The 20858-nt window shown below is 41.3% G+C and overlaps 1 protein-coding gene across 2 annotated transcripts in view; it reads right to left on the bottom strand.

The window, feature by feature from the left end:
• The window catches only part of TTC1 (tetratricopeptide repeat domain 1), a 75565-nt gene that overhangs the window by 51466 nt on the left and 3241 nt on the right, over positions 1–20858 (bottom strand). Inside the window, exons 2-3 of one of the 2 annotated variants that reach the window (XM_059917612.1) lie at positions 3532–3746; positions 2084–2448 (exon numbers count right to left, since the gene is read on the bottom strand). In XM_059917612.1, coding sequence (XP_059773595.1) covers positions 2084–2416 — 333 coding nt within the window. In that variant the 5' untranslated portion in view covers positions 2417–2448; positions 3532–3746. Of the gene's footprint in view, positions 1–2083; positions 2449–3505; positions 3747–20858 lie in introns of both variants that reach the window. The other variant, XM_059917611.1, reaches the window with a different exon arrangement.

Raw genomic sequence — 20858 nt, 5'->3', positions numbered from 1 at the left:
CGAGCCCTGGTCCGGGAAGATCCCACATGCCACAGAGCAACTAAGTCCGTGCACCACAACTACTGAGCCTGCGCGCCTAGAACCCGTGCTCCGCAACAAGAGAAGCCACCACAATGAGAAGCCTGTGCACTGCAATAAAGAGTAGCTCCCACTCACCGCAACTACAGAAAGCCTGCACGCAGTAACAAAAGACCCAACGCAGCCCCCGCCCACCCCCCCCCCAAAAAAAACCTCACTGAGCTGTACACATCAGAGCTTAAACAATTTCACAACATGTAAATTATACCTTAATTTTTATAATGGGAATGGAGAGCAGAGTATGTAACATTTTGAGGCAAACCACTGAATTGTCAAACCGATGGCAATCCACTATATCAGGGCAAAATAAAGTGTTAGAAAAGCATTGCTAACATTTTAACATAGACATCTAATCAATGTTTCTAAAAAGCCTGTGCCAGTGATGTGAAAGCTGAACCAAACACTCACTTTCTGGAAAATCATTGCCCTGATGTTACTGTACGGTACTTGATTTAATTTTCCGAGCCATTTCTGGTGAGGTCGTTCATGACTTGGCTCATTTTTGCCCTTTATCCTTCTCTTCTGGTAGCACACACTAACACAAAAGCTAACACATGCATTTTAAAACCAACAGATTTGATCATGAAAAGTGCCTAAGGAAGGACACAGACAAGATGCTTTTCCTCACCTCCCACTACCTCCCCACTCCCTTTCTTACACTGCACATTTACCATCTCAGTCCAGCACCAATCCATCATAACCTGTTCAGTGAGTGAGCTCTTCAGAGGCATAAGCCACAAATCTCATTCACGTTCTTTGCAAACTCAGATATTACAGTAACTCTTCAGGTGACCTTGCTTATGGGATCAGAAGGAAGGATATATGGAGGACACTAAGCCTCTCTTTCCCAAAGTGAAGGCTTGCTCAGTTACTAGCCCAGGGCAAAGTAGCAGGAAAGTGTGCATTTTATTAGGACATCTGCTTTGTAGGAAGACAGCTGTTTTTGTTATTAAATTCTACATATTTTGGCTTTGGAATCAAGGAGATCTGGGTTTGAGAATCAGTTCTGCTATTTATTAGATACGTGATTTCAGGCAAGTTACTGTACTACTCTAAGCTGTTCTCTTATGGAGATGTTATCAGTATATGTCATAGGCATGTTGTGAAGATTAAATGAAAACACAAGTAACATTTTAAGCTCAGTGGCTGGCATGTTACTGGTGCTTAACAAATGACAGCTACCATCACACACAATTCTGTTCCTCAAGAATGAAATGTAAATGACACAGGTCCCAGTCACTGCTCTCTGTAACCAAATCACCACCCCCAGGAAATTCAGGCAGTCTTTTTGCTAACAATGGATTAACATAAACAAGCAGCATACCATAATTCTAAAGTCTGACCAAAAAAAATAGCCATTAGAGGAACTTCAGCAGCCAACCATAGATCATTAAAAAAAAAGCTAAAAGGCATATATATATATATGTTAGAAACAATTACACAAGATGAACATAAGAGCTCAAAGTTCACAGGAAAAAAAGGAAATTTCTTTGCTAAGCAGACACACTCAGTACTGCCCCATCATGCCACTGATTTATCTCAGATCCATCACTACTAAAACAATAAACATACAGATGGGCAAGTCACTCTTTACCACAAATGAAGCAGTCTATGATAGCGCATCAGTCACATTTATTCACTTTAAAAAGCAGTTAACATGGGCTTCCCTGGTGGCGCAGTGGTTGAGAATCTGCCTGCCAATGCAGGGGACACGGGTTCGAGCCCTGCTCTGGGAAGATCCCACATGCCGCGGAGCAACTGGGCCCGTGAGCCACAACTACTGAGCCTGCGCGTCTGGAGCCTGTGCTCCGCAACAAGAGAGGCCGCGGTAGTGAGAGGCCCGCGCACCACGATGAAGAGTGGCCCCCACTTGCCACAACTGGAGAAAACCCTCGCACAGAAACGAAGACCCAACACAGCCAATAAATAAATAAAAATAAATTTAAAAAAAGAAAAAAAAAAGCAGTTAACATGGCAGATCATGCACAATAAACAAAATAGTTACCTTTTTCTCTTCATCTGGCATGTTTTTTTCCAGTTCCATTAGGTATTCGTCATCTAGTTCAGAGGAATTCACATCATGATCAGGTTTGTTCTCAACCTTGTCCACTCCTGGCTCCTCCTTCTCAAATGAGGCACTTGCATCATGAAAGCACTCCTCTTCTCCTTGGTCCTCCTGGGGATGGGTCTCAACATCCCTGAGCAGCTTGCTCTGGGGATGGTGATCTTTGGCATTAGACACTGGAGGGTTAACACGCTCTGCTTCCTGGAGCTCTGTAACTTTCAAACCACTGAACAGATCCTCTGGCACTCTACAGTTTTCTGACTTCTCCCCCATGCTGAATCAGTGAGGGAGGTGAAGCTGAAACTCTGGGAAAGAGAAAATACGTTAGGTAATGGTATCTATCTATCAAATCCTACCTATCACACCTAAACAAACTTCTGCATCAAGGCCCAAATCACACCCTAACTTCCTTTCACTGGAATTCATTCATTTATATATTCATATATAAAGGTTATCATACGCCCATAAATAATGCCAAATGTAATTTTAACTGATACCCTTTTCAGAACTTCTTATAAGCAACAAGAGACACCGATTTTAATGTGACTCTTCCACTTTCCACTGCTCCCAGTTTGTCGGGGTAGCAAAAAATAGGCAGAAGCGAAAATAATGCCAAGAAAAATGAAGTGTCTCTAATTTTTATTCAGAACGAATAGCCAGGTCGTAAATAAGGAACTACGGCCTGTCTTTCCAGCACCACCACACGAAGCTCAAAAATAAGTTTCTGGTGGAGCTAAAAATACAATCCGTGCCGAAAGAATAATCACCAACTTCCCCCACAGGCGTTTGGTAGAGCCAACGCAGGTTATAGTGGGAGGCCCTGGCTCAGGTGGCCCTAATCAGCATTCCCGAGGGAGTCAGAATCAGCCACGAAAAGCGTGGTTCTCAACCCTGGCTGCAAAACGTTAACACCTGGGACGCTTTAGCAAGTTCTGCTGCCCAGATCTTCTACTCCACAGATTCTGATTTGTTGCTCTGGCGTGGACCAGGGCATCTGTATCTTTAAAAAGGCATCCCAGGTGATTCTCACGTGCAGCCAATTGAGAACCAGTGTTGTAGAAGCTGAGTCAGATCGTTAGCACCGCCGCCCCTCTGGTCGCAGTAAAATCACGCCAACGACCCTTGTATTGCGACAAGAACCCGAATTCGCTCCAGCTCGTCCCAAGAAAACTTAAAACAGTACGATTTTATTACGGAGACTTTGCCTCCACAGCAACGTTTTGTTTCTCCCCGCTCCCAGGTCTAGTGGAAGAACACAGGGGTTTGAGGCCTCAGAATTGAGGGCCACCCCACCCTTCCCAAAGGTTCGTCCCGTAGCTGTGTCCCTCACCGCCAAGAAAACAGACCCGTGGGGCTACTCACAGCTTCACAGCTCCACTCGTCCTCACCTTCTTCGCCTCTGAGATCCTCTACTTCCGCTCAGTCAGAAGCTCTTCCGTCGGCGCTGACAAATAGCGTCGCTGTTGGCAAAGCATCCCGGGAAATGTAGTAAAATCTCAGGATGACAGGGCGTTTGCTGTCGCTGTGTGACGTCATTGTACGGGCTTAAATATGAGCGACGGTTGCCGTCTTGGGTTACGGCAAGAGTCCGCGCTACTACGCACTGCAGGAAAAAGCGGAAAAGAGAAAGGCTGTTTCTATGGTGTTACTTTTACGCCTCCGATATGACATCTTTCATGTCAGCTATGCTGTGTATAGTAGAATCCTGAAGCATGAACCTTGTCCAGAAATAAAGTTTTCCCTCTTATGTTTCTTAAAGGGTGTCTTTCAAGGGGTCTACCGCTAGATCAAAACAGTGTTGACAATGATACTAAGTTGTTACCTGCCTTTTCCATACCCCTCTCATGAACGTACAATGGATTTTTCCAAAGGTTATGTGTCCTGTGATAGTGCAATGAACTAAACGCAGAAGGAGTGATGAGACTCCAGATGTCTTCTATTAAGCCAGAGGTTTGCAAAAATGTAAAACAATGCCACTCTTCTCACTATATATATTTTTTTGTTTTGGAAAACACAGTATCTATAAAAAGATTATTTATGTTGCATATAATGGGTGTATTGTTATCTTAATTGACAAATTAGCATTAGAATGTTTTCATTTCTACTAGTAAACATTGATAGGTATAACTCACATAAACAAAAGCTTTTCGTGGTCCTCAATAATATTCGAGAGTATTAAGCGGTCCTGGAACCAGAAGTGAACTGTTGGCCTATACATTCATTCAAGAAATGTTTACTGAATGTTTATTAGACCCCAAGCATTGCCCACTAGGAATACAGAATTGAGATATCCCTTAAGGTAGCCAGACACGTTACCAGCAAGAACAGCAGGGTATTAGTTAGTTTTCTATAATTCACAGAATCTATTGCGGAGATAGCCGGGAGGGACTTTTTCCAGAAGGATATCAAATTTATTTCTTCAGTTTATGTCTAAATGAGGTTATGCATACAGTTATATTTTTGTGTAACTCAAAAGCTTTAATATACTGAAAGTAAACATTAAAAATATATCAGAATTTTGGAAACCTTTTAATATTTCTTAATTTTTTAAATACAGCAAGAACTATAAAAAGGTACGTGGTTAGGTCTTATGATCTTTAAGAAGTCCTGTTAATAAATTCTGGTGTGATAGAAAGGCTATAAATTTTAGAGCAAACTAAATAAGTAAATAAATAAGTTAAATAAATGCATTACAATGTCAGCTTCTTTACTAGCTGTCCAACTTTGGACAATAATTCTAGTAGCTAACCTTGATTGATTATGTGCTTATTAGGTGCTGCTACATGCTGTGAAAAATGCTTTAGATGGATTATTTGATTATTTGAATTCTAATTCTGGCTCTGCCACTTGACTAGCTGTGTGACATTGGGACAAATTACTTAATGCTTCTAAGCTTAATATATAAATTTACCTCATACGTAAAAATTGGGATTGGTAACAATGGTTCCTCCCTCTTTAGTTTTTTGGCAGAAAGAAATGATGTAATCTAGAAGACAAGGACCCACAGGACTTGGCACATAATATTTAATTAATGTGAGAGACAATAATGATATGTGACAGGGCTTGTGACAATAGCTGTGTACCGGAAACCTAATAAGAAACAGTGCCTGCCCTCCTCCATCCCAAGGAACTCACAGGCTAGTGGGGGAGGGGAAGGGGGGGATAAAGGCACTACTGAGCCTAAAGGAAGAAGCAATCCATTCTTTTCTTTTAATATCAAGAAGAACAAATGTCCAGTTGGACCAGCTTGGTAGATCTTCACTAATAAGATATTTAAGTTAGTCTGTTGAAAGAGGAATAATTCATTAAGAGGACCAAAACTGGAGAGGCTGAAGGACATCTTGAAAATATTAGAAGCATTCTGGGGAATGATAAGCAGTCGGTTGCTGAGGTAGAGAGCACAAAGCAAGAAACATTTTTAGAGGTGCAAGCCCACCAATCAATTGAGAACCATGGAGATTTTGTCTCTTTGTGCTTACAACCCCTCTGTAAAAGGAAAAGAAATATTTTTCATCTAGAGGGCAGTTCTGTTATTTTCCCAGCGCAAAGACCATGTCTGTCTTGTTTACAGTTGTAAGGGGTCAGTGAACATCCTGTTATCACATGGGTGAATGATCCTCTTTCAGGAATTTATGGACAAAACACTGAGTAACTCAGTGCTCTGGTGGGTTGCGTAAGAAGATTTTGAGACTTCTGGAACTTCCTTATACCACTGTTGTAAGAATTAAACACAGAAAGTGAAGGGCTTAAGATAGAAAAAAATACTTTAATATTAATAGCACTTAGCGTGGCAAGTGCCCAATAAATATTTGCTGTTATTGTAATCATTATTATTAACGAAGGTGTTATAGTATTACCACTATTATGACCAATTACTAATAGTAATAGTAATTTAATTATTACTTGTGTTACTAATAATAACCAATAATATTATTAATAGTGATAATATGTGTGAAGTTTTCATTCACACCCCCCCCAGACAAGGGACTGAGCACCTAAGTTTGTTGAAAGAATGGAAGCTGAACATGAATGAATGAATAATGAATGAATGAATGCTAGGCAGCATACTAGACCCTGTGGTGGGTACAGCAATAAATCTGGAGAGTAGCAAAATAATCATTTACTCTTTGCTTTTCTCCCTGGGGGGAGCAGCTGGGTGGTTTCTTAGTGGCACATGCCCATCTCTCAATCATAAGGAGTTGCCCACTTAGTCTGGGCCAGCTAGCTCTGGGCTGGGAGCAGAGCAGGGACTAGGAAGGGGGTAAGCAAGTCTCGGCAATGGGTAGAAGTGATGGAAGATACTAGAGAAGGAGTCTTATACTCAAGGGTGCTCCTTTGGTTCACTGGCATGGCAACAGGATTGTTGCCCAGTATGGTGGTTAAGAGTGTAAGTTCTAGTGTCAGACTGCCTGGGTTTGAATCCCTGCTCTGCCTCTTAGCAGCTGTGTGATATGATCTTGGACAAGTCACTAAACCTTAACACCTACCTCAGAAAGTTTCATGAAGCTTAAATGGGATAACGAACCTAAAACACTTTGTACAGACCCCGGCTCAAACTTTAACTGTATTTTAAGTTAAAGCAAATTATTTTAATTGCTTTGTGGAGAATCTGCAGGCAGAGATGGAAATCACTTCTGCCTCTCCCAGTGACTTATTATGTACACACTGTACTAAAACTTTAGGAGGCTCTGTGCATCTATGCTCCCTGGAGCTAGAGATTTAAGTCTATGCTAGACTGCTTCAGTCCTTTTTGTGCTCAATGTGAATATATTAATACCACAAGGCTACTGAGCCCAGCTTTGGGGACAAAGCTTTACACTCCGGTATCCTCTAAGTTCTGGGCTCCTTCTCCCAGAGTTGGGGTGCTTGAATTTGCTAAAGCAGGGTCCAATATCCAGGAATAGTCAGGGATGTATATAAAAATATATAATTAACATGTAGATCCTGTATTCTTATAGTGTTTCCAAGGGATGCTATGGCTTTTTATTTTTTCCCAGTTCTAATTTTCAAATTGAGATTTCTTGATAGGAGACATAATCAAGAGTTAACATCCTGTGCATTTAAATTTCTAGATTTCTGTTTCCCTGTGATCAGCATGTCCAATAGTGATAGATGTGAGACATGTATGTGTAACAGAGAAGAACAAACCTGACCCCATGTTAGATCTATTCCTTTAGCTCTAACCCTTGTGCTCTGTCGCCTGTGCTTAGTCATGCTGGCTCTGTACCTTTGTAAAAGAATGTTGCCTATAGCCTGCAATAGACCAGACAGCTGTTCTCAAGGCTCTGACCTTTAAAGGTATAACACTTTCCCATTAAAAAGTTGCAGAACAGAGAATAACATTTGGCTTGTTGGAGGTTTATAGGAACATTGTGACCACATCTATGTGGACAGCTGCAAGAATAAAGGATTTCTGGCATCAAGAAGTTTGCAACAACTAGCCACACCCCCTCCCCTTTTAGTACGAAAGAAGCCTGAATTCTAACTCAGGTAAGATGGTTCTCTGGGACACTAGTCCACCATCTTCTCGGTCTGCTGGCTTTCTGAATAAAGTCACTATTCCTTGCCCCAACACCTCGTCTCTCGATTTATTGGCCTGTCGTGTGGTGAGCAGTACAAGCTTGAACTTGGTAATGTATGCAGTTTTTAGAGTTCTAGCAGGGCGCTTCCCTGGTGGCGCAGTGGTTAAGAATCTTCCTGCCAATGCAGGGGACAGGGGTTCAAGCCCTGGTCCGGGAAGATCCCACGTGCTACACAGCAACTAAGCCTGCAAGCCACAACTACTGAGCCCACGTGCCACAACTACTGAAGCCTGCGCGCCTAGAGCCCTGCTCCACAACTGGAGAAGCCACGGCAATGAGAAACCCGCGCACCGCAACGAAGAATAGCCCCCGCTCACCGCAACTAGAGAAAAGCCCACGCACAGCAACAAAGAGTAGGCCCCTCTCACGCAACTAGAGAAAGCCCGCGCACGGCAACAAAGACCCACAGCAGCCAAAATAAATTAATTAATTAATTAAAAAAAAACAAACTTGAACCTGTACTCAGATTTCATAAAATTTACAGTTAAAAAAATAGATTCATATATCCAAAGTTTTCAAAAATACTTCCCAAATGACTGAGTCAAATACTAGTTTTTTAATTTAAATTTAATTAATATGAAATAAAACCATTAATATGGTTGCACTAGTCACATTTCAAATGGTCAACAGCCACATGAAGCTAATGTCTACAGCATCAGATAAGAGAGGCTTAGATTTTCCAGAAAAACAGCTAACTAACATTCATAGAGAACTTAGGTGTGTCAGGGGGTGTGTGCATTATTTTACATTTGTAATTGTAGGTAATCCTTAACAACAACCCTGGCCTCCCTACTTTCACCCTTTCTTCCTATGATCCCATCACCATGCAGTAGTAACCAGACTGATCTTTTAAACACACGAGTCCTGTTCAAGTCGTAACCCTTTTCACTGGCTTCTCAGTCTGATTAGAATAAAATCTAAAATTCCTTGTCCTGACCCATAAGGCCCATGTAAGCTGGTCTCTACCTACCTCTCTGACCTCACCTTGTACCACTGTCCCTCTTGGATGCTGACTACTCTCTTCCTTCCTAAAACACAGTATTTTCCCATCTCAAGACCTTCCTGTTCCACATTCCCTCTGCCTGATGCCATTAACAGCTCTTCCCATGGTTTGCTCATTCTCATTCTGCAGGTCTTGCCTAAATATCACTTAAGTAGCTCACTCTGTTACATCACCCCGTCTCCTTCATACCATTTATCACATCTGTAACAATCTTGAGTATTTATTTACTTGGTTATAATAACTCCTTCTACTAGACTGTAAGAGCCACAAGGATTGAGTTCTTGTCTGTCTTCTTTGCTGTGAAATCCACACAGCCCAGCACAATGCCTGGTGCAAAACAGACACTCAAATATTGTATAAATGGATGACACTGATAAGTATTATTATTACAAATGATAAGACTGAGACTCAGAGAGGTTAAAAGTTTTCCCCAAGGTCACACAGCTAGTCGAACAGAACAAGGACATAAAGCTGGGTCTATCCACAAAGTCTGTGTTTTTCTAAAGAACAAAAGGGGTGGGCAGATATAGTAACCTTAACTGTTAAAGGAGAAGTGGCTTTGAAGGTGATTTATATCTATAAAAAAAAAATGGATATATACTTGGCAGGAAAACTCAGCAGTTTTTCATTGTCAAGCTAATGGCTCAGAGCCTGGTTAAAGATGAGGCCTTTAATGCTGGTAATGGAAGGATGAAGATACCATATAAAATGGAGACTGACAGTCTTGGAGGGAGTCATGCAGAAGACTGCCAAGGCAAGTATCCTGCACCCACTTGCCCTACTGCCCAACCCCCCTCTGCCCTCAACCTTGGTCATTTGGATCAAGAAAGGGAATTCGTGCCCCAACCACAAATGGAATGACTGAGCTAGGACATTTTTTTCCCCAGGGACTCATCCGCTGGACCAAACAATTTATTCTGAGTTAGGACACATACTTCCAACCCTCACTTTACTATATTAAATGTCAATGCCCATTTTAAAGCATAAAGCAATGTGTTCAGGATGTATAAACCTTTGCAAGTTCAGGCAGCAGGCCAATTTTGGTCCAGCAGGTGTCAAGGACGGGAGTCAGAAGGAAGAAGGGATCGTTTGCTGAGTGCCAGCTGGTTGTCAAGCACTGTGCTGAACATTTTTATCTGTCATTCCCCTCACTGAATCCTCCCAGGCTCCCATTTAAAGGAGGAGGAAATCTTTTCACTCCAGAAAGGAGACTGGTTTCTTTGTCATCCTTTGTTCAGGTCAAAGCAGAGGCAGTGGATATTGGGGGAGCTAAATAACTTAACAAATTCCACAGCAAGAAGCTCTGTCCCAGGTTTCAGATCGCAGCTTGGAGGTCCCCTCTCTGGGGGCTCACATTTTAAAGAGCATGCCTCTAACCACACCCCACCACTCCAGTGATTCTCTTTCACAGGGCTCCATTTCATGAATCATGGCACGTTAAAAAATTATTTTCAATTATTTTACTTACTTCTTGTCTTTTCTGCTACAGAGAAAGCATAGCAGTTTTACAGCAAGAGTTGGCAAACTTTTCCTGTAAAAGGACAGGTAGTAAATATTTTAGGGTCTGTGGGCCATGTGGTCTCTGCTGCAACTGCTAGACTGCTATTATCACCTGAAAGCTGCCAAAGACACCATGTAAATGAATGAGAACATGTGTGTTCCAATAAAACTTTATTTACAAAAGCAGACATTGGGCTGGACTTGACCAGTGACTGTAGTTTGCCAACCCCTGTTTTAGAGCATGGATTGTGGCATCAGACTGGCTGAGACTGAATCCCAGCTCAGCCCCCGACTAGTCCTGTAAACTTGGACAAGCTCCTTAACTTTAATAAACTCCCCATTCCTTATCTACAATGTAACATGGGGTAACAGTATTTTCCTTCTAGGGTGATTGGGAAGCATAAATGAATTAACATAAGTAAAATACTAGAACAGAGCCTGTCTCTTAAAATTTTTAATGTTATCAACATTAGTCTTAAGTGTCAGGAGGGCAAAGGCCACATCAGTTGTGCTTGGCACAGTGCCTTGCAAAATGTAAGCAGTCAAGGAACACTTGTAAACAAATGAATGAGTGAATGAATGAATGATCTCTCACTAGGATCATAAGAAAACCAGGGTTTATTCTCTGTTTTTATTTATATATATATAAAATAGGCTTTTCTTTTTCTTTTTTAGTAGCATAAAAATTTCCCCTAATCCTAACTTTTAGCTGGGTTCTTCTCTATGTGGCTCAGACACCAGAATCAGACTGACATTTTCTCGAAGCCAGAAAAAAAGGGCAGCTTCCATTGTGCAAACCAGACATCCTCCGCAACAAAAACATCCCAAAGTATTTCCATAAATCCTTGGGGAAACCAATCAAAATACCAGCTTGTTTAGGAACCATCTTCCTTGGCCAAGCTGACTACCTCCCAGTATCCTGTGTCTTTGAGTTTAAGACTGCGAAAGCACTAAGTAACACCCCAAACATAATTTGAGGTCATTTCTAAAATATCATTTAGCAAGTTAAGATCTTTGTAGATATTTACTTTGCTATTTAAAACATTAATTATGGTCACCTCAGCAGATTTCTTGGATGAATAAATATTTGATAAATATTCACAGATATTTTAAAGGCACAGATTACGAAACAAACCAACTTTCTCAAGTTTCCTGTCATTTGTCCAATTATCCCTGTATTTAGAGATTACAGAGGAAATGACTGGCTGATCTATGATTTTTTTCTTTTAACCATGGTACATTGGCTTAAGTTTTTCAGAGCCTAAGATAACTGGAGTTATATGACCCATTGGAGAAATCTCATTTTATCTCCTTGTGTTCATAAGTAGTTCCATCCAAGTGCATTTAAGGTGCAATTTCCCCCTTTATTATTGAATTTTATACTAGTTCAATCCCACTCTGGCACTAGGAAAATATATGGCTGTCTCAGGACACTTATCTAGAAGTGATAGAAAAACATCAGCATCTCTGGGAAATAGGTCTAAGGTTGGATAATTTAATAACCCTTATCATTTACTTGGTACTTCAGAAGCTGACTCTGCATAATTGAAAAGGCATAAGCTCTGCATCTGTGTGTGCTCACATGCAGATTTCTCTGGTTCTCCTAGCAGTTCTTAATTAGATAAGGCAAGTATTATTCTCATTTTACAGAAGAGAAAACTGAGGAAATGGAGAGCTGAAGGGTCTTGTTCAGGATGACCATGATAGCTAGTGGCATAGTTTCATTTACAGCCAGAGGGGCAAAGAGATCTCATATATCAGAAGCTTTGTCTCATTTGTTCCATGGACTCCTTGGTAGTCTACTGAAGGCTATGGACCCCTTCTTAGAAAATGTTTTTAAAGGCATAAAGCAAAATACACAGGATTATGAAGAAAATAAATTATTTTGAAATATAGTTACTAAAATATGAGAAAAAAATTGTAAGGTAGATCTATATAAATATATGTCTCTTTATTAACATTAAATATGGCAGGTGTAATAACTACCATAATTTTGAGGTAGTGATGAACATAAATGATAACATATCTGAAACAACTATAATATGCAACTATAATATGCTCTAAAATATCTGTGATTTCTTTTGGTGAAAAAGTCACAGATTCTGCTAATATTACTGTGGTCCGTTGCCTACAGTCATAATAGAAGGAAATGCTAAATTTCAACTAGAGGTTAGGGAAAATAGGAATGAAATAGTTTTCCCCATCCAAATCCACAACCCTTCTCCCTGAATTTTATCCATGGTCCTGACAAGGGTCTGTAGACCTTAAGTTAAGAACTCCTTCTCTAGTCTGGTCCTTCATAAAGCAGATGAGAAAACTGGGGGCCAGAGAGAGAAAGTGATTATTTAGGATTGCTCAGCTATGTAATAGCAGGGATAAAACTAGAACCCAGGGGTTGAAAAGGCCTTCCTTACAGGGCTATTATGAAGAGTAAATACAATAATATATATAAATGCTGGCACAATATCAGGCACACAATAGCCATCTTGCAAAAAACATGGCCACGTGATGCAGTGGAAGCACAAAGAGATGGGACTTTCTGGAAATCTCCTTAAATAAAAGGGGGACAGAGTCAGCTGTATGTGCCTTTTGCCCGTGTCCCTTTCCTTTTCCTGCCTGGAAGAGAGACATTGTGTCCACATTAGAAGGACAGTACAGGCAAATGCGAGAAGGGACACGGGGCTCTCCTCATGGTTTGGAGCGGCCGCATTAACCCTGGGTCACCTACCCCCAGACTCCTCACACGACAGAAAAAATAATCTCCTGACTTGTTCAAGCCACTGCTACTTGTGTTCTGTGATGTGCAGCCAACTCACTCACTGACACACAGCTCTTGCTCGTTGGGTGGCTGACTGTCTCTGAGCTTCTCAGTCTGTAAGCGCAACACCAAGGTTTTCTGGTGAGCATCAGAGGATACAGAGAACTTAACGCAGTGCCTGGCCCAATTTCAAGTGCACAGTTAAAGGCAGCTGTTGTTACTATTACTGTTTCAGTGCCTTGCAATTCAGTGCTCTTTCTTCCGTATTGGCTCACAGCTTCAAGACCACACTCACAATTCCTATCTACCCCCCACCTACCCCCAGCACCCCTCTCCCCTCCCTCTGGTACACATGCCTCTAATTCAGCCTTGATTAAACGCTTATCATGTCTCACAGAAAGGAACAGTTTATGAAAATGCTGACAGAGGCAGAACACCTAATAATTAGTGGCTAACAACCACAGACATGGAAGCAATTAGGAGGTTTATATAAATTCAGGGGATGAAAGCAACTTCTCATTTATTCCTCAGATTTCTTGCATAAGCCCTTGAGATGTTATTTCTGCCAGCAATGCTGACTTCACAGGAAGAATGTGGGATGAGAAGTGAGTGAAGAGGTTGTAGGGGGCTGTGAATACCCCTTCCACCCTGCTCCAAACACCCCTTCAACCCCGCTCCTGTGGCCACTCTGCTGGACCTTTACCATCAGAGCTGGGGCCCTACGGGTGGTACTCTTGGCCTATGGTCTTGTCAACAGGACGGCGCTATTTCCCCACCTGGTCCTTTCCTTCCTTGGATATCCCTTTCCCCAGCACTGATGGATTGGGGACCACTTGGGATGCTAATGCCTTCCAAAGTAGGCTTCCTGAGCCATGGGGCCTAGAAGCGAGGCACATGGCTCTCTACACTCAGGGCTGCCTGGGCCTCTGTAAGTGTACTGGGTAGGCTAAAATTTGGCACCCCTTCCAATGAATATCCTCTTATCATAATCTGTTAAAATAATATCACTAAAAAAATTCAGGTAGGAGGAAAAAAATGCCGGTAGAAGAAGTAGAACTAAATTGGAATCCCAGCACCACTCCCCAGAAGTGATATTAACAACAGTTTGCTGCGTATCCTTCCAGAAAATTTTCATACACTGTAATGGACTGAATTGTGTTTTCCCCCTAATTCATATGTTAAAACCCTAACTCCCAATGTGACTATATTTGGAGATAGAGCCTATAAGGAGGTAATAAAGGTTAAATGAGATCATAAGGGTAGGGTCCTACTCCAATAAGACTGATGACCTTATAAGCAGAGGGAGAGACACCAGGGATGCGTAGGCCAGAGAAAAGGCCATGTCAGGACATGGTGAGAAGGCAGTCATCTGTAAGCCAAGGAGAGGCGCGTTGGAGAAACCTACATTGCCAACACCTTCAGCTTAGACTTCCAGCCTCTGGAACTGTGAGAAAATAAGTTTCTGTTATTTAAGCCAGCCAGACTGTGTGTGGTATGTTGTTATGGCCGCCTGGGGTGACTAATACTCTGACTTCATTATATAAGTATATGGGCAGGACAATTTATCAAAATATTTCATTGTGCTTAACCTCTCTATTTCTTCCTTCCCCCTCTTACTAAGGAGGCAGTCGGCATTTGCAATTCCTTAGCTCAGGGGTGGCTGAAGCGTCTTCCTCCTTAAGAGGTTTTCTTCACTTCCATTCCCAGGAGTACTATACATGTTTGCCAACATTCTCTCCAAAAGTATACTGTCAACTTTGCCCTTCAGATTTTGTTTAGTGAGGATGAGGATGAACAGATTTTCTACAAATACAAATGCATAGGGCTTCCTTGGTGGCGCAGTGGTTAAGAATCCGCCTGCCAATGCAGGGGACACGGGTTCAAGCCCTGGTCCGGGAAGATCCCACATGCCATGGAGCAACTAAGCCCGTGCACCACAACTACCGAGCCTGAGCTCTAGAGCCCGTGAACCACAGCTGCTGAGCCCGTGTGCCACAACTACTGAAGCCCATTCGCCTAGGGCCTGTGCTCTGCAACAAGAGAAGCCACCGCAATGAGAAGCCCATGCACTGCAACGAAGAGTAGCCCCCACTTGCCGCAACTAGAGAAAAGCCCTCGCATAGCAATGAAGACCCAGCGCAGCCAAAAATAAATAAATAAATAAAATTAAAAAAAAAAACAAATGCATAGGGAATTCCCTGGCAGTCCAATGGTTAGGACTCTGCACTACCACTGCAGGGGGCATGAGTTCAATCCCTGGTCAGGGAACTAAGATCCCGCGAGCCACGCGGCACGGCCAAAAAAAAAAAAAAAACAACACATAGAAATAGATTAACCACCCAGTAGGGCCTATTTCTGCTGGCAAAGCAAAATTAATGTTCTAAGAAAAAAATCCAGGGGAGCATCTCTTATTGTTCCATGTACTTATTCTCTTGTTAACTCTCTTTTGTGATTTTTCTGAATCCAACAACTTTTGGGGAGGTAGGTTAAAGGGTACAAAATTAAGATTATTTAACAAGTTATCCAGTCCTCATAAACAGGTCCATTATTTAGTTTCAAAATTTCACCTCTGGTGAGGTGCCCACTGATTTTGTGAAGCTAACTTCAATTATTTTCAGCATACATTAGTTCTACCCCACCTGCATGGTTCAAATGAATTAATTACTCTTTACCACCAGGCACTTAGGAAGAAAACAAATTATTTTCTGGTGTGGGCAAAAAGGAACAGCAGGAATCAACATCAACGGTCTACCTTCCACTCCTCTTTCGCCTGACTTCAGGGCAGAAGACACCCACAGATTGAGACCTATTTTCTAGGTGGAGGTCTCTTACCGAAAGTTTAACACTCCTTCTGGATCAGTGCCTAGAACTTGGGTCTCCCCCTCCTGTGTCTGGGAGAGTCCCAGGACAGGGCTGCTTGTGAGGCCATGTGCTGATGGATACATACAAACAGTCCCGGGGTTCGACAAGGACCCCTCCCATGCCTGACCTTCCAGTCTTGTCCCTTAGCTTCCTACTACCCATCTCTTCCAAGTTTGTAAACAGGACTATTCTACTCTAGGAGCTGAGTTCAGTTAAGGAGGGTTTTCTTTTGTCTGGGTTCTGCTGGGGAGTTGTACAAAGTAATATCTTGATTTGTGACACATTTTGAGCCAAAACATAATCACCAATTGAATACCTTTTTTTTTTTTAAACTCTTTTTAAAGGGAGAAGAAACATTTGTATGAGAATGTTCCCAGGCACAGGCAGAACTAGAGCTTTAAGAAACAAATTCTTTGCCATGATTACCAATGTTTTGTTGACTTTGACCACACACGTGCACTGTACAGAGTTAGGTCTATGTTAGGAAAGAGTGGATTTAAAAAAAAATCTCCCCATTGAGAACTGCCTTTTAGAGCAAGAATGAGACCAATTAACTTTTCCACTAATTTATCCCAGTGATGTTTTAGCATTTCTTATAGATCCTCCGTCCCCTCAGGAAGCTACACAGCTGGTTTGCTATTTAATCCAGCTGTCTACGCTAAAGTCCTGGGGCTCTCAAGGCATCAGTCTGAAGGACATTGGAAATTCCTCAAAATGTTTTATCTAGGAAGATTTTTCTAAGAACTACAGCACAGAGAGCTGCTTTTACTATACCTTAAAATGAACAGCCCTTTAGATCTTAGATTTAGAAACAGTACTTATCCGGGGGCTTCTTAGTAATCACTGCTCTGAGGGGCTCCTTGAATAGGATGAATGATGAGAAGAAGTCTGAGTGCCTGTGGAGGCTGCGTGGAGAGCTATTATGACCTCTTCTCACGGGAACGGACTCTGCCAGTAGCATCCTCTTGGGAGGGTAACTAGGACCGGCAGGGTGAGCACAAGTCACGAAGACCTGTTTCTAACAGATCCTCTCACTTTGGGAGGATGAGGTGGGGTTTGAGAAGCAGTGAGTCTGATCAGGTTGATTGATTCTTTTCACCATTCATCCATCCCTTCCCCTGCTGAGGACTTCTGTGAGGGAGTCACAGCTGAGTTCCCAGTTACCCTCAAGGTCAGCTTCAAGGACCTTGGATGAAACGCCAGTTCCTGTCTCCTCAGCTTTAATTTCCAAGCTGCAGGCCTCCCTGGCTCACTCCCCTTGCTCCATCACAGTGACACAGTGACAGGGTGGGGGGTGGGTGAGGGCTGGTACTAGCTGAGTCTTAGCCAGAACTTTGTCCACAGCCCATAATTTCCAGAGGTTTGATGGCCTCTAGATCCTGAGAAGTAGCTGCAGTAACTGAACAGTGTGCTGTTTCCCAGACTTCAGTCACTAGCATAGCCACACCATGATTTTTGCTGTTTCTGTGGTCCTCTATTATTTTAAAATATATATTTAAAAATAATTTCCCCACTTAATAAAATCTATTTTAAAAGAAAAATTTTATGTCATCTGCACAGTTGAAATACTAGTGCCACTTGCTCTAAAGAGAAGTTTTCAGCAAAAGTAAATACAATGAAAACAAAACAATGTGATTAAAATTGAGCTCTGAGGCTGCCTGCCTAAAGCGCTGCACCTGAGGTGTGCTTTCTCTGTACTTAAACGAGAGGGAGGGAGGAAGAGAGAGAGAGAGGTTGAGAGAAAGGGTTAGAGGGGTGTTAGGGCTTTACTAGTATCAAAGTCAGGCTTTCAATTTGACGTAATCGGAAGGACTAAAAGACACTGAAAAGAGTACTTCCTCATGTTATGGTCTAATATTATTGCCTATTCAGTGTTTTACTTAAGTCATCCTGTGGGTGGTCAGAGTGCAAAGTACACTAGCTGAGCAGTTACGGCATCTTAAAGAGTTAGGACCAGAAGCATGTAATGAAATCAACTTCCTTCTTGCATAGATGAGGGGATATGAGGACAAACTAAAATTTTTTATTATAGTAAAATACACATAACATGAAATTTACTATTAGTGACATTTAGTATATTCACAATTTTGTGCAACCATCACTGCTATCTAGTTCCAGAACACTTTCATCACCCCAAAGGCCTCCCTGTACCCATTATCAGTCATTCCCCATTTCCCCCTCTCCTAGCCCTGGCAACCACTAATCTGATTTCTGTCTCTATGGATTTGCTGACTCTAGATATTTTATATAAATGGAATCATACAACATCTGGCCTTTTGTATCTGGCTTCTTTCACTTAGCATGATGTTTTTAAGGTTCACCCATGTTGCAGCATGTATTAGTACTTTTCATTCCTTTTTATGGCTGAATAATATTCCATTGTATGGATATACCACATTTTGTTTATCCATTCATCAGCTGATATACATTTGGGTTACTTCCACCTTTTGGCTATTGTGAATAGTGCTGCTATGAACATTCACGTACAAGTTTTTGTTTGAGTCCCTGTTTTCAATTCTTTTGGGTATATACCTAGGAGTGGAATTGTCAGGTCAAATGGTCATTTTATGTTTAAGTTACTGAGTAACTGCCAATCTGTTTTCCATAGGGGCTGTACCATTTTACATTCCCACCAGCAATGTACAAAGGTTCCAATTTCTCCATATCATTGTCATCACACGTTACTTTCTGGGCTTTTTGTTGTTGTTTTAACTATGGCCATTTTAGAGAGATGGACTAACTAACTAACTTTGATGGAGCACAAACTCTCCGTTTCTTCTCTAATTAATTCTCCACTCAGCAGCCAAATTAATCTTTCCAAAATGCACATCTGATCACATCACCCACTTTTTTGATCCCAATCTCTTAGGATGAAGACAAAAAAAACCACCCAAAGTCCTCCAGACTCTGCATGGTCTGGTCCCTGTCTGCCTTTCAATCAGCACCATCCACCCTGGCCTTTCAGAAAGCATCTTCTTGCCAGAGCATGGACTGTTCCCTCTGCCTGGAATGCTCCCTTCCCACCCTTTCAAATCTTAGCTCAGGCTTCATTCCCTCAGGAAAGCCACTCCCCACCAGGCCAGGGGGCTGGTCCTCAGCTGTCAGAGCACTGTGCATCTTGCCTTTTTAACACTTACCCCTGTCTGCAGTTACACATTTATTCATGTCATTATTTGATCCTGTCTGGGAGCTCCACCTTCAGTCTGCTGGCAGAGCAGAGTCAGCCAACAAAACTTTGGACGTTGCTTGAACCTGGAGCAACTGTCTTTTCTCTTTTCCATTCAGTCCTCCCAATAAAGAAGGACAAATTTTTCCTTTCTCTGCATTCCTTTGCTCAAAGACCAACTTTTCCTCCCCAAAAGCCTCATCAAGCATGCGGCGTTGTCTGCTGGGTTTGCTTGATTCTTAAATTCAAAATTTACTTACAGGACAATAAAAAGCATGAACACTGTTAAGGAAATGAAAAGACAAGACAAACTGGGAGAAAATATTTGCAAAGCACACATATATTAAAAGAATTGGGCCTAAGATATATAAAGAACTCTTAAAAATGAATAAGAAGATTTAAAAAAACAATAAGAATGAGCAAAAGATTTGGACACATGACTAAAGAAGATGTACGGAGGGCAAATAACACAAAAAAGATGTTCAATATCATTAGTCATTAGGGAAGTGCAAATTAAAGCCACAAGGGAAACTATACACCTACTAGAATGACTAAATTTGAAAGGACTAACAATACCACATGTTGGTGAGGATGTGGAGCTTCTAGAAATCTCACACATTCTTGGCAGGAATGCAAATGGTACAGCAATTTTGGAAAACAGTTTGGCAGTTTTGATAAAGTTACCATACAACTCAGCAATCTCACTCCTAGGTATCTACCCAAAAGAAAGGAAAACAGACATACATTCACACACAAAGACCTGTAGGCAAATGTTTACAGTAGTTTTATTAATAATACCCCCAAACTGGAAACAACCCAATGTCCATAAACTGGGGAATTAGTAAACAAATTGTGGTATATCCATACAATGGAATGCCACTCATCAATAAAAAAGAAATGAATTACTGATACATGCAAAACATGAATGAAAAGCATAATGCTAAGTGGACAAAGCCAGATACAGAAGGTTATATACATATGAAAAAGTTTTGTGTTTCAGACTCTAAAAAGACCTCCAAGCAGCTCACAAGATCCCACTGTGAAAGACACGGGGTCTGGACACCAAGGCGGGAAAGCGGGGTAGGGTGGTGGTGGTGGTGTGATGAATTGGGAGATTGGGATTGACATATATACACTAACATGTATAAAATAGATAACTAATAAGAACCTGCTGTATAAAAAATAAATAAATAAAATTCAAAAAAAAAAAAGAGAGACACGGGGTCTGATGAGGGGAATAAGACTCAGGTTTCCCATATTTAGTTCCTCCGGGGAGGATTTCATCTATGACACTGGGGAAAACTGTAGGGAAGATCAGTGGTTTCTAGGACTGAAAGTGGGAAGAGATTGACTGCATAGGCGCATGAGAGAAATTTGGGGAGTGTTGAAAATCTTCTACATCTTGATTTTCATATTGGTTACACAAATGCATACATTTGTCAAAATTTATCAGACCATACTCTTAAAAAAAGGGTTAAAAAATTTTTTTTAAACCGTTTACAAAAAATTGAAGTATAGTTAATTTACAATGTTGTGTTGGCTTCAGGTGTACAGCAAAGTGACTCAGATATATATATATATATATATATATATATATATATATATATATACACACACACACACACATATATACACATATATATGTATATATATATTCCTTTCCAGACTCTGTTCCATTATAGGTTATTACAAGGCATTGAATATAGTTCCCTGTGCTACACAGTAGGTCCTTGTTATCTATTTTATACATAGTAGTGTGTATATATATATGTTAATCCCAAACTCCTAGTTTATCTCCCCCAAGAGTGAGTTTTATTTTATATAAATTATACCCCAATAAAACT

Source organism: Balaenoptera ricei, chromosome 3 (assembly GCF_028023285.1).
Source record: "Balaenoptera ricei isolate mBalRic1 chromosome 3, mBalRic1.hap2, whole genome shotgun sequence".
Lineage (NCBI taxonomy): Eukaryota > Metazoa > Chordata > Mammalia > Artiodactyla > Balaenopteridae > Balaenoptera > Balaenoptera ricei.
Note: the sequence above shows the minus strand (reverse complement) of the source record. Positions and strands in the feature narration are given on the sequence as shown.